This window comes from Oncorhynchus gorbuscha, unplaced genomic scaffold, assembly GCF_021184085.1.
Source record: "Oncorhynchus gorbuscha isolate QuinsamMale2020 ecotype Even-year unplaced genomic scaffold, OgorEven_v1.0 Un_scaffold_5245, whole genome shotgun sequence".
NCBI lineage: Eukaryota > Metazoa > Chordata > Actinopteri > Salmoniformes > Salmonidae > Oncorhynchus > Oncorhynchus gorbuscha.
The window spans coordinates 13,732-27,211 of record NW_025749093.1 but is presented as its reverse complement, the minus strand read 5'-3'; the positions used below and the strand labels follow the sequence as shown (position 1 = coordinate 27,211).

Here is a 13,480-nt window from a genome sequence, read left to right as displayed (position 1 = left end):
CTTACCAGGAAGATAATGACGGTAAGTGGGAACATTTCAGGGAATGAAGAGATATTCAACTACCAGGAAGATAATGACGGTACGTGGGGACATCTCAGGGCATTTAATTTTAATTTTTTATTTTACGTTTATTTTACTAGGCAATTCAGTTAAGAACAAATTCTTATTTTCAATGACGGCCTAGGAACAGTGGGTTAACTGCCTGTTCAGGGGCAGAATGACACCCCTTCTTTTCTCCCTCTGGTCTCCTCACCTTAGCTGGGGGTGCGATGCTCTGGGGAATGGTTGGGGCAGCAGGGTGAAGGCCTGGGTGGGCTGGGGGGTGGTGGGGTACGGAGGTGAGGCCCTGGGCCAGGACATCCAGAGGGCTGATTGGGAAGGGTGGTCCCAGCTGGGGGGCGTGGGAGGGAGGGGTGGGGGGAACGCGAGGGGGCTGGGTCTGAGGGGGAGGGCGAGGGGGAGGGTGGGGGGCCCCTGGGATACGGGGAGACCCCGAGTCTGAGGGCCCGGCGACGGGGAGGAGAAACCTCGGGTGTGGGGGGTGGAGGAGGGAGATGAGTCCTGGCCGGAGTCAGACTTAGACAGGAGACCTGGAGAGGAGGAGAGAGGGGGGTGGAGAGAGACAGGGGGTAGAGAGAGACAGGGGGGGGGGGGGGGTAGAGAGAGGGGGGGTAGAGAGACAGGGGGTGGAAAGAGAGAGACGGGGGGTAGAGAGAGACAGGGGGTAGAGAGAGACAGGGGGTGTGGAAAGAGAGAAGGGGGGTGGAAAGAGAGGGGTGTGGAAAGAGAGAGAGAGGGGGATGAAAGAGAGAGAGAGGGGGGGTGGAAAGAGAGAGAGGGGGGGTGGAAAGAGAGAGAGGGGGGTGGAAAGAGAGAGAGGGGGATGGAAAGAGAGAGAGAGAGGGGGCATGGAAAGAGAGAGAGAGAGGGGGCATGGAAAGAGAGAGAGAGAGGGGGATGGAAGAGAGAGAGAGGGGGGATGGAAGAGAGAGAGAGAGGGGGGATGGAAAGAGAGAGAGAGAGGGGGATGGAAAGAGAGAGAGAGAGGGGGATGAAAGAGAGAGAGAGGGGGATGAAAGAGAGAGAGAGAGGGGGATGGAAAGGGAGAGGGAGAGGGGGATGGAAAGAGAGAGAGAGAGGGGGATGGAAAGAGAGAGAGAGAGGGGGGATGGAAAGAGAGAGAGAGAGGGGGGATGGAAGTCCACCCAGAGTAAAATATATGAGAGAATAAGCAACAGAGAGGCGAAGAGAAGAAAGGAACAGAAGAGGAGAGAAGAGAAAGCACTCCATCAGTAATGACAACAGTGATCTGAATCCTTCCATCAGTAATGACAACAGTGATCTGAATCCTTCCATCAGTAATGACAACAGTGATCTGAATCCCTCCATCAGTAATGACAACAGTGATCTGAATCCCTCCATCAGTAATGACAACAGTGATCTGAATCCCTCCATGACAACAGTGATCTGAATCCCTCCATCAGTAATGACAACAGTGATCTGAATCCCTCCATCAGTAATGACAACAGTGATCTGAATCCCTCCATCAGTAATAACAACAGTGATCTGAATCCCTCCATGACAACAGTGATCTGAATCCCTCCATCAGTAATGACAACAGTGATCTGAATCCCTCCATCAGTAATGACAACAGTGATCTGAATCCCTCCATCAGTAATGACAACAGTGATCTGAATCCCTCCATCAGTAATGACAACAGTGATCTGAATCCCTCCATCAGTAATGACAACAGTGATCTGAATCCCTCCATCAGTAATGACAACAGTGATCTGAATCCCTCCATCAGTAATGACAACAGTGATCTGAATCCCTCCATGACAACAGTGATCTGAACCCTCCATCGGTAATGACAACAGTGATCTGAATCCCTCCATCAGTAATGACAACAGTGATCTGAATCCCTCCATGACAACAGTGATCTGAACCCTCCATCAGTAATGACAACAGTGATCTGAATCCCTCCATCAGTAATGACAACAGTGATCTGAATCCCTCCATGACAACAGTGATCTGAATCCGTCCATCAGTAATGACAACAGTGATCTGAATCCCTCCATCAGTAATGACAACAGTGATCTGAATCCCTCCATGACAACAGTGATCTGAACCCTCCATCAGTAATGACAACAGTGATCTGAATCCCTCCATGACAACAGTGATCTGAACCCTCCATCAGTAATGACAACAGTGATCTGAATCCCTCCATCAGTAATGACAACAGTGATCTGAATCCCTCCATGACAACAGTGATCTGAATCCCTCCATGACAACAGTGATCTGAACCCTCCATCAGTAATGACAACAGTGATCTGAATCCCTCCATCAGTAATGACAACAGTGATCTGAATCCCTCCATCAGTAATGACAACAGTGATCTGAATCCCTCCATGACAACAGTGATCTGAATCCCTCCATGACAACAGTGATCTGAACCCTCCATCAGTAATGACAACAGTGATCTGAATCCCTCCATCAGTAATGACAACAGTGATCTGAACCCTCCATCAGTAATGACAACAGTGATCTGAATCCCTCCATGACAACAGTGATCTGAATCCCTCCATGACAACAGTGATCTGAATCCCTCCATCAGTAATGACAACAGTGATCTGAATCCCTCCATCAGTAATGACAACAGTGATCTGAATCCCTCCATCAGTAATGACAACAGTGATCTGAATCCCTCCATCAGAACAAATCAGACCGTTGGAACTAAAAGCCACTCTCCCTACACCATACCTGCTTCTCTCTGCCCCGCCCTCCGCCCCCTGGTAACCATGGGGATCTCAGTCTCCTCTTGGGGCATCTCAGAGATCTTCTGAAGAAACATCTTCTCCAGAGACTCTGCCATCAACACTATGTCATCACCAGGCTGCGCACACACACACACACACACACACACACACACACACACACACACACACACACACACACACACACACACACACACACACACACACACACACACACACACACACACACACACACACACACACACACACACACACACACACACGTCAGTTAACCCTAGCCCTACTATCAGATTTCTGTGTGTGTGTGTGTGTACTGTACCTTGTTGTAGATGTAACAGTTGGTGAACATGGTGTTGAAGTCCTGTATACATTCCTGGGCGTTCCAATAGTAGCTGTTCTCCAGTCTCTTCTTGATGGTCCCCATGTCCATAGGAACCTTGATGATCTGATAGTAATCCTGGAGGGGAGGAGGAAGAGAGAGAGAGGGAGGACAGAGGAAGGGGGGGAGAGGGAGAGAGAGGGAGGACAGAGGAAGGGGGAGAGGGAGAGAGAGGGAGGGAGGAGAGAGAGAGAGGACAGAGGAAGGAGATAGAGGGAGGACAGAGGAAGGGGGAGAGGGAGAGAGGGAGGACAGAGGAAGGGGGAGAGAGGGAGGACAGAGGAAGGGGGAGAGAGGGAGGACAGAGGAAGGGGGAGAGAGGGAGGACAGAGGAAGGGGGAGAGAGGGAGGACAGAGGAAGGGGGGAGAGGGAGAGAGAGGGAAGTGGGGGAGGGAGAGAGGAGAAAGAGAGGGGTTAGAGGGAGGAGAGAGGGATGGAGGAGAGAGGATGGAGAGATAGAGAGGAAAGAAAGTCTCTCTCCCGCAACTCTCTCACCTCCATCTCTCTCCCGCTCTACAGGAGCCTGGAGGGGCGATGAGAAGTGACACCCCCCCCCCCCCATACATACACACTACTTACAGGCAGGCCGAGTTTGATGGCATCTACGGGAGCCTGGAAGGGCCATGAGAATTGATGTTTCCACAGTGTCTTCAGCAGCACCTTCAACAGGTACTGCAACACAATAAACCTATTACCAACCCACCACTTAATCAATCAATCAATCAACCAACCCACCACTTAATCAATCAACCCATCAATCAACCCACCACTCAATCCATCAACCCATCAATCAACCCATTAATCAACCCACCACTCAATCCATCAACCCATCAATCAACCCATCAATCAACCCATCAATCAACCCATCAATCAACACACCACTCAATAAATCAATCAATCAACCCACCACTCAATAAATCAATCAATCAACCAACCCATCAATGAACCAACTAGGGCCCTATAGATCTGCAATGGGGAGAACACAGACAGAATCATGGAATCCAGATATTAAAACTAAATGTTGAACTTCAAAATGCATCAGGGATTCTCCCTCCCTCTCCTCTCTCCCCCTCTCCCTCCCTCTCCTCCTCTCCCTCCCCCCTCCCTCTCTCTCCTCCTCCTCCTCCTCCCTCCCTCCCTCCCTCTCCTCCTCCTCCTCCTCCCTCCCTCCCTCCCTCCCTCTCCTCCTCTCCCTCCCCCCTCCCTCTCTCTCCTCCTCCTCCTCCTCCCTCCCTCCCTCCCTCTCCCTCCCCTCCCCCTCTCCCTCCCGAAAAGGCAATGGCACAGGAATGCCCGTCTGTGTGCTTTCTGTCTACCAATGTGTGTAGCCGTTAGCGATGATGTTAATGATAACCTTCTGGTAGATGAAAAGGCTTTCCCAGAAACCTTCTCTATTACATGTTAACTACAGAGTAGTGTCTGTCTACCTGGCGGAATGACATCGTGATTATTTACATCAATCCAGCGGCCATTTTGTTTAGCTAACTCTGCAGTCACGAGGGCTACAGAAACATCACTAACCAAACAACTGTCCCAGGCTGGTGCACAGTTTAATTAAAAAGGTAGTTAAATCCACAGATGAAAATGTATTTAATTTTTCCCAGACCTCAAAAGTGGTGTCATGATTAGAGGTCGACCAAATAATCGGAATGGCCGATTTCAAGTTATCATAACAATCGGTAACCTGCATTTTCGGACACAGATTATGGCCGATTACATTGCACTCCACGAGGAGACTGAGTGGCAGGCTGACCGCCTGTTACGCGAGGGCAGCAAGGAGCCACGGTAAGTTGCTAGCTAGCATTAAACGTATCTTAACATAAAATCACTAGTTAACTACACATGGTTGATGAAATTACTAGTTTATCTAGCTTGTCCTGCATTTGCATATAATCGATGCGGTGCCTTTTAATTTATCATCGAATCACAGCCTACTTCGCCAAACGGGTGGTGATTTAACAAGTGCATTCGCGAAAAAAGCACTGTCGTTGCACCAGTGTGGACCTAACCACAAACATCAATGCCTTCCTTAAAATTAATACACAAGTATATATTTTTAAACCTGCATATTTAGTTAATATTGCCTGCTAACATGAATTTATTTTAACTAGGGAAATTGTGTCACTTATCCTGCGTTCTGTGCAAGCAGAGTCTGGGTATATGCAGCAGTTTGGGCCGCCTGGCTCGTTGTGAACTGTGTGAAGACCATTTCTTCCTACCAAAGACCGTAATTAATTTGCCAGAATTGTACATAATTATGACATAATATTGAAGGTTGTGAAACGTAACAGCAATATTTAGACTTAGGGATGCCACCTCTTAGATAAAATACGTAACGGTTCCGTATTTCAGTGAAAGAATAAACGTCTTGTTTTCTAAATGATAGTTTCCTGATTCTACCATATTAATGACCTAAGGCTCGTATTTCTGTGTGTTATGTTATAATTAAGTCTATGATTTGATAGAGCAGTCTGCGTAATCCGCGTTGAAAATCATAATCGGTCGACGTCTAGTCATGATGTGGTTTAAGAATTGATGTGGACTGAATATCAAATTTTGGTCTATAAAAAAAGTGTGAGTTTGAGAATGAAAACGGAAACCTGAGAAAACTCCACAGAATCAGGCAAAAAAAAACAAAAAAAACATTTCATATTATTTTATATGGCCCCGACCAACCAACCAATCCATCAAACAGTACATTATCAGTAGTCAAAGCTAGTTGTTCTGTGGTTCGACACACACACACACACACCACACACACACACTACCTGTAGCTGGTTGGTCTGTCGTTTCGGCCTCGAGGGGTTCCATGTCTCGGGGGCCGGGGGGTTACAGGAGTGGGAGCGGGGGGCGGGGTCTAGGCTGCTGCCCGCCTCCAGGCCGTCTCCCATGGCGACGGAGGCAGGGCGTAGCAGGCGGGGAGGGGGGGAGTCCCAGTCAGACAGTTTGGACCCGGGAGAGGCAGGCAGGCTAGACTGGGAAGCCCTCTCAGGCCATCACACAAAACGCTGGACTCTCTGAAGGGAGGAGGAAGAGTAACGTCATCATCGTCATCATCACAGCCCACTGGATTCTCTAGAAGGGGGGGGAGAGTAACGTCATCATAGTCATCATCCCAGCCCATTGGATTGTCTATGAAGGGAGGAAGAGTAACATCATCATCATCACAGCCACTGGATTCTCTAGGAGGGGGAGGAAGAGTAACATCATCATCGTCATCATCATCACAGCCCACTGGATTCTCTAGGAGGAAGAGTAACATCATCACAGCTATATAAACACAGTCCTATACACTGAGCCCACTATATAAACACAGTCCTATATAAACACAGTCCTATACACTGACCCCACTATATAAACACAGTCCTATACACTGACCCCACTATATAAACACAGTCCTATATAAACACAGTCCTATACACTGACCCCACTATATAAACACAGTCCTATATAAACACAGTCCTATACACTGACCCCACTATATAAACACAGTCCTATACACTGACCCCACTATATAAACACAGTCCTATATAAACACAGTCCTATACACTGACCCCACTATATAAACACAGTCCTATACACTGACCCCACTATATAAACACAGTCCTATACACTGACCCCACTATATAAACACAGTCCTATATAAACACAGTCCTATATAAACACAGTCCTATATACTGACCCCACTATATAAACACAGTCCTATACACTGACCCCACTATATCAACACAGTCCTATACACTGACCCCACTATATAAACACAGTCCTATACTCTGACCCCACTATATAAACACAGTCCTATACACTGACCCCACTATATAAACACAGTCCTATACACTGACCCCACTACATAAACACAGTCCTATATAAAGACAGTCCTAAACACTGACCCCACTATATAAACACAGTCCTATATAAACACAGTCCTATACACTGACCCCACTATATAAACACAGTCCTATACACTGACCCCACTATATAAACACAGTCCTATATAAACACAGTCCTATACACTGACCCCACTACATAAACACAGTCCTATACACTGACCCCACTATATAAACACAGTCCTATATAAAGACAGTCCTAAACACTGATCCCACTATATAAACACAGTCCTATATAAACACAGTCCTATACACTGACCCCACTATATAAACACAGTCCTATACACTGACCCCACTATATAAACACAGTCCTATACTCTGACCCCACTATATAAACACAGTCCTATATAAACACAGTCCTATACACTGACCCCACTATATAAACACAGTCCTATACTCTGACCCCACTATATAAACACAGTCCTATATAAACACAGTCCTATACACTGACCCCACTATATAAACACAGTCCTATATAAACACAGTCCTATACACTGACCCCACTACATAAACACAGTCCTATACACTGACCCCACTATATAAACACAGTCCTATATAAAGACAGTCCTAAACACTGATCCCACTATATAAACACAGTCCTATATAAACACAGTCCTATACACTGACCCCACTATATAAACACAGTCCTATACACTGACCCCACTATATAAACACAGTCCTATACTCTGACCCCACTATATAAACACAGTCCTATATAAACACAGTCCTATACACTGACCCCACTATATAAACACAGTCCTATACTCTGACCCCACTATATAAACACAGTCCTATATAAACACAGTCCTATACACTGACCCCACTATATAAACACAGTCCTATATAAACACAGTCCTATACACTGACCCCACTACATAAACACAGTCCTATATAAACACAGTCCTATATAAACACAGTCCTATACACTGACCCCACTATATAAACACAGTCCTATACACTGACCCCACTATATAAACACAGTCCTATATAAACACAGTCCTATACACTGACCCCACTATATAAACACAGTCCTATACACTGACCCCACTATATAAACACAGTTCTATATAAACACAGTCCTATATAAACACAGTCCTATACACTGACCCCACTACATAAACACAGTCCTATACTCTGACCCCACTATATAAACACAGTCCTATATAAACACAGTCCTATACACTGACCCCACTATATAAACACAGTCCTATATAAACACAGTCCTATACACTGACCCCACTATATAAACACAGTCCTATACACTGACCCCGGCATACACAGGCATATCAGCCCACCGTCTCAGTGACTAATCAACAGAACTGGACATTCCAACACACACACACACACACTACCCTAACTCACACAGATATATATACCGACCCCTACACACACACACACTACCCTAAATCACACACACCTACAGCCACACACACACTACCCTAACTCACACAGATATATATACCGACCCCTACACACACACACACACTACCCTAACTCACACAGATATATATACCGACCCCTACACACACACACACACTACCCTAACTCACACAGATATATATACCGACCCCTACACACACACACACACTACCCTAACTCACACACACCTACAGCCACACACACACTACCCTAACTCACACAGATATATATACCGACCCCTACACACACACACTACCCTAACTCACACAGATCTATATACCGACCCCTGCACACACACACACTACCCTAACTCACACAGATCTATATACCGACCCCTGCACACACACACACTACCCTAACTCACACAGATCTATATACCGACCCCTGCACACACACACACTACCCTAACTCACACAGATCTATATACTGACCCCTGCACACACTGGCAGCCCAGACTAACCACCAAACTGGACTTCCCCAAACAACACACACGCCTACAGCCACACACACACAGCTCTAACACACACACACACACACACACACACACACACACACACACACACACACACACACACACACACACACACACACACACACACACACACACACACACACACACACACACACACACACACACACACACACACACACACACACACACACTGCGCTAACACACACACACACTAACAGATAAAAGGTTAAAGGTCCTCTAACATGGTTTGATTTAACTTCTCTAGGGTAGGGGGCAGCATTAGGAATTTTGGATGAAAAGCATGCCCAAATTAAACTGCCTGCTACTCGGGCCCAGAAGACATGATGTGCATATAGCTGGTAGATTTGGATAGAAAACACTCTAAAGTTTCCAAAACTGTTAAAATAGTGTCTGCGTATAACAGAACTGATTTGGCAGGCGAAGACCTGAGAAAAATCCATTCAGGAAGTAGGTTTTCTATTCAATGCCCTTACAGTATCCATTGACTTAGGACTCAAATTGCAGATCCTATGCCTTCCACTAGATGTCAACAGTCTTTAGAAATTGTTTCAGGCTTGTATTCTGATAAATGGGGAGTAAGAGCCGTCAGAATGAGTGGACACTACCGTGTCACAGAGCTGTATCATGCGCGCCGTGTCAGAGCTTTATCATGCGCTCAGTGTCACAGAGCTGTATCATGCGCGCCGTGTCACAGAGCTGTATCATGCGCGCCGTGTCAGAGAGCTTTATCATGCGCGCCGTGTCACAGAGCTGTATCATGCGCGCCGTGTCACAGAGCTGTATCATGCGCGCCGTGTCACAGAGCTGTATCATGCGCGCCGTGTCACAGAGCTGTATCATGCGCGCCGTGTCACAGAGCTGTATCATGCGCGCCGTGTCACAGAGCTGTATCATGCGCGCCGTGTCACAGAACTGTATCGTGCGCAATCCCGAGAGAGTGCATTTCTTGTTTACCTTTTATATTGACGACGTTATTGTCCGGGTTGAAATATTATTTATTATTTAGGCTAAAAACAACCTTGAGTATTGAATATAAACATCGTTTGACATGTTTCTATAAACTTTATAAGTACAATTTAGATTTTTTTTGTCTACCTGTTTTGACTGCGTTTGAGCCTGTGGATTACTGAAGAAAATGCAAAAAACAAAACTGAGGTTTTTAGATATAAAGAGACTTCATCGAACAAAAGGAACATTTGTTGAGTAAATGAATGTCTTCTGAGTGCAACCATATGAAGATCATCAAAAGGTAAGCGATTCATTTTCTCTATTTCTGACTTGTGTAACTCTTCTACTTGGCTGGTTACTGTTTGTAATGATTAGTCTGCTGGGCTATGTTCTCAAATAATCATAAGGTATGCTTTCGCCGTAAAGCATTTTAAAAATCTGACACCGTGGTTGGATTCACAAGAAGCTAATCTTTAAACCTATTTAAAATATGTTTTGTTTTCTGAATTTTTATAATGAGTATTTCTGTATGAATTTGGCGCTCTGCAATCTCACTGGATGTTGGCCAGGTGGGACGCTAGTGTCCCACATACCCTAGAGAGGTTAACGTAGTGTCTAGTGTCCCACATACCCTAGAGAGGTTAACGTAGTGTCTAGTGTCCCACATACCCTAGAGAGGTAACGTAGTGTCTAGTGTCCCACATACCCTAGAGAGGTAACGTAGTGTCTAGTGTCCCACATACCCTAGAGAGGTTAACGTAGTGTCTAGTGTCCCACATACCCTAGAGAGGTTAACGTAGTGTCTAGTGTCCCACATAACCTAGAGAGGTTAACGTAGTGTCTAGTGTCCCTACATACCCTAGAGAGGTTAACGTAGTGTCTAGTGTCCCACATACCCTAGAGAGGTTAACGTAGTGTCTAGTGTCCCACATACCCTAGAGATGTTAACGTAGTGTCTAGTGTCCCTAAATACCCTAGAGAGGTTAACGTAGTGTCTAGTGTCCCTACATACCCTAGAGAGGTTAACGTAGTGTCTAGTGTCCCTACATACCCTAGAGAGGTTAACGTAGTGTCTAGTGTCCCTACATACCCTAGAGAGGTTAACGTAGTGTCTAGTGTCCTACATACCCTAGAGAGGTTAACGTAGTGTCTAGTGTCCCACATACCCTAGAGAGGTTAACGTAGTGTCTAGCGTCCCTACATACCCTAGAGGTTAACGTAGTGTCTAGCGTCCCACATACCCTAGAGAGGTTAATGTAGTGTCAAGCGTCCCACATACCCTAGAGAGGTTAACGTAGTCTCTAGTGTCCCTACATACCCTAGAGAGGTTAACGTAGTGTCTAGTGTCCTACATACCCTAGAGAGGTTAACGTAGTGTCTAGTGTCCCTACATACCCTAGAGAGGTTAACGTAGTGTCTAGTGTCCCACATACCCTAGAGAGGTTAACGTAGTGTCTAGTGTCCTACATACCCTAGAGAGGTTAACGTAGTGTCTAGTGTCCTACATACCCTAGAGAGGTTAATGTAGTGTCTAGTGTCCCTACATACCCTAGAGAGGTTAACGTAGTGTCTAGTGTCCCACATACCCTAGAGAGGTTAACGTAGTGTCTAGTGTCCCACATACCCTAGAGAGGTTAACGTAGTGTCTAGTGTCCCACATACCCTAGAGAGGTTAACGTAGTGTCTAGTGTCCCACATACCCTAGAGGTTAACGTAGTGTCTAGTGTCCCTACATACCCTAGAGAGGTTAACGTAGTGTCTAGTGTCCCTACATACCCTAGAGGTTAACGTAGTGTCTAGTGTCCCTACATACCCTAGAGAGGTTAACGTAGTGTCTAGTGTCCCTACATACCCTAGAGAGGTTAACGAGGCAAGTCAATTAAGGACCACTTCTTATTCACAAAGACGGCCTACCAAGAGGCAAAAGGCCTGCAGGGCCGGGGATTCAAAATAAACATTTGGACAAAACACGACAAGAGAGACACCACAACACTACATAAAGAGAGACCTAAGACAACAACACAGCACGACAGCAACACAACATGACAACACAGCACTGTAGCAACACAGCACGGCAGCAACACAGCACTGTAGCAACACAACACTGTAGCAACACAGCACGGCAGCAACACAGCACGGCAGCAACACAACAACACAGCACGGCAGCAACACAACACAACAACACAGCACGGCAGCAACACAACATGACAACACAGCACTGTAGCAACACAACAACAACATCATGACAACAACACAACAATAGCACGACAACACAGCACTGTAGCAACACAACAACAACACGGTTGATAAGGGGGAGTGAGGCCTAAGAGGATTTTATAAATAAGCATCAACCAGTGGATCTTGCGTCACGTATATATCGATGGACAGTTTACAGAGGAGTATAGAGTACATCACCAGAACACTGACAGAGAAAGAGTTAAGCCATCCTCTGACATCATCAGAACACTGACAGAGAAAGAGTTAAGCCATCCTCTGACATCACCAGAACACTGACAGAGAAAGAGTTAAGCCATCCTCTGACATCATCAGAACACTGACAGAGAAAGAGTTAAGCCATCCTCTGACATCACCAGAACTCTGACCTAATACCCCCCCTTTTCCCAGCACTAGCCTGAGGCAGCTTGCTCAAACACGGATGCCCACACACACACACCCAACATGCACAAGTACCCACACTCAGGCATGCACAAAAACACACACCATGTAGAGGAAGCAAACCGATGATGATGGACTTTTCCATTCAATAGACAACAAAAAATTGGGGCAGCAGGTAGCCTAGTGGTTAGAGTGTTGGGGCAGTAACCAAAAGGTTGCTGGATCGAATCCCCGAGTTGACATGGTAAAAATCTCTCGTTCTGCCCTGAACAAGGCAGTTAACCCACTGTTCCCTGGTGGGCCGTCATTGTAAATAAGTATTTGTTCTTAACTGACTTGTCTAATTAAATGAAGACTAAAAATAGAACCAAAACCCCAACATAACACAATACATCCTCATTTCATCAGGGAAGTCCTTTTGAGGTAGATATCTAGTTTACTAACACGCCGGCCAATCCAATAAGACTATGTAATGATGATGTGTAGTAGTAGTAGTTGAATTACTAACACTCCTACCAACCAATAAGACTATGTAATGATGATGAGTAGTAGTAGTAGTTGAATTACTAACACTCCTACCAACCAATAAGACTATGTAATGATGATGTGTAGTAGTAGTTGAATTACTAACACTCCTACCAACCAATCAGACTATGTAATGATGATGATGTGTAGTAGTAGTTGAATTACTAACACTCCTACCAACAGGGCTGGAAATGGCCAAGAACCTCAAGATACAATGTTGTCACGATACGATATATACTGAGATTCTCAGGACACTCTGGATTCTATACGTATTGTGATTCTCAGGATTCTATATGTATTGTGATTCTCAGGATTCTATATGTATTGTGATTCTCAGGATTCTATATGTATTGTGATTCTCAGGATTCTATACGTATTGTGATTCTCAGGATTCTATATGTATTGTGATTCTCAGGATTCTATATGTATTGTGATTCT

At 45.6% G+C, this 13,480-nt stretch overlaps 1 protein-coding gene across 1 annotated transcript; it reads right to left on the bottom strand.

The window, feature by feature from the left end:
* Positions 1–245: 245 nt before the first annotated feature.
* On the bottom strand, positions 246–5,973 carry LOC124029015 (bromodomain-containing protein 4-like). The gene is made up of 5 exons (XM_046340886.1): positions 5,923–5,973; positions 3,734–3,826; positions 3,094–3,231; positions 2,761–2,893; positions 246–590 (listed from the first exon to the last, which is right to left on the bottom strand). Exons 3-5 carry the CDS (start codon positions 3,202–3,204, stop codon positions 250–252), a joined length of 585 nt encoding a protein of 194 aa, XP_046196842.1. The 5' UTR covers positions 3,205–3,231; positions 3,734–3,826; positions 5,923–5,973; the 3' UTR covers positions 246–249.
* Between the last annotated feature and the right edge of the window lie 7,507 nt (positions 5,974–13,480).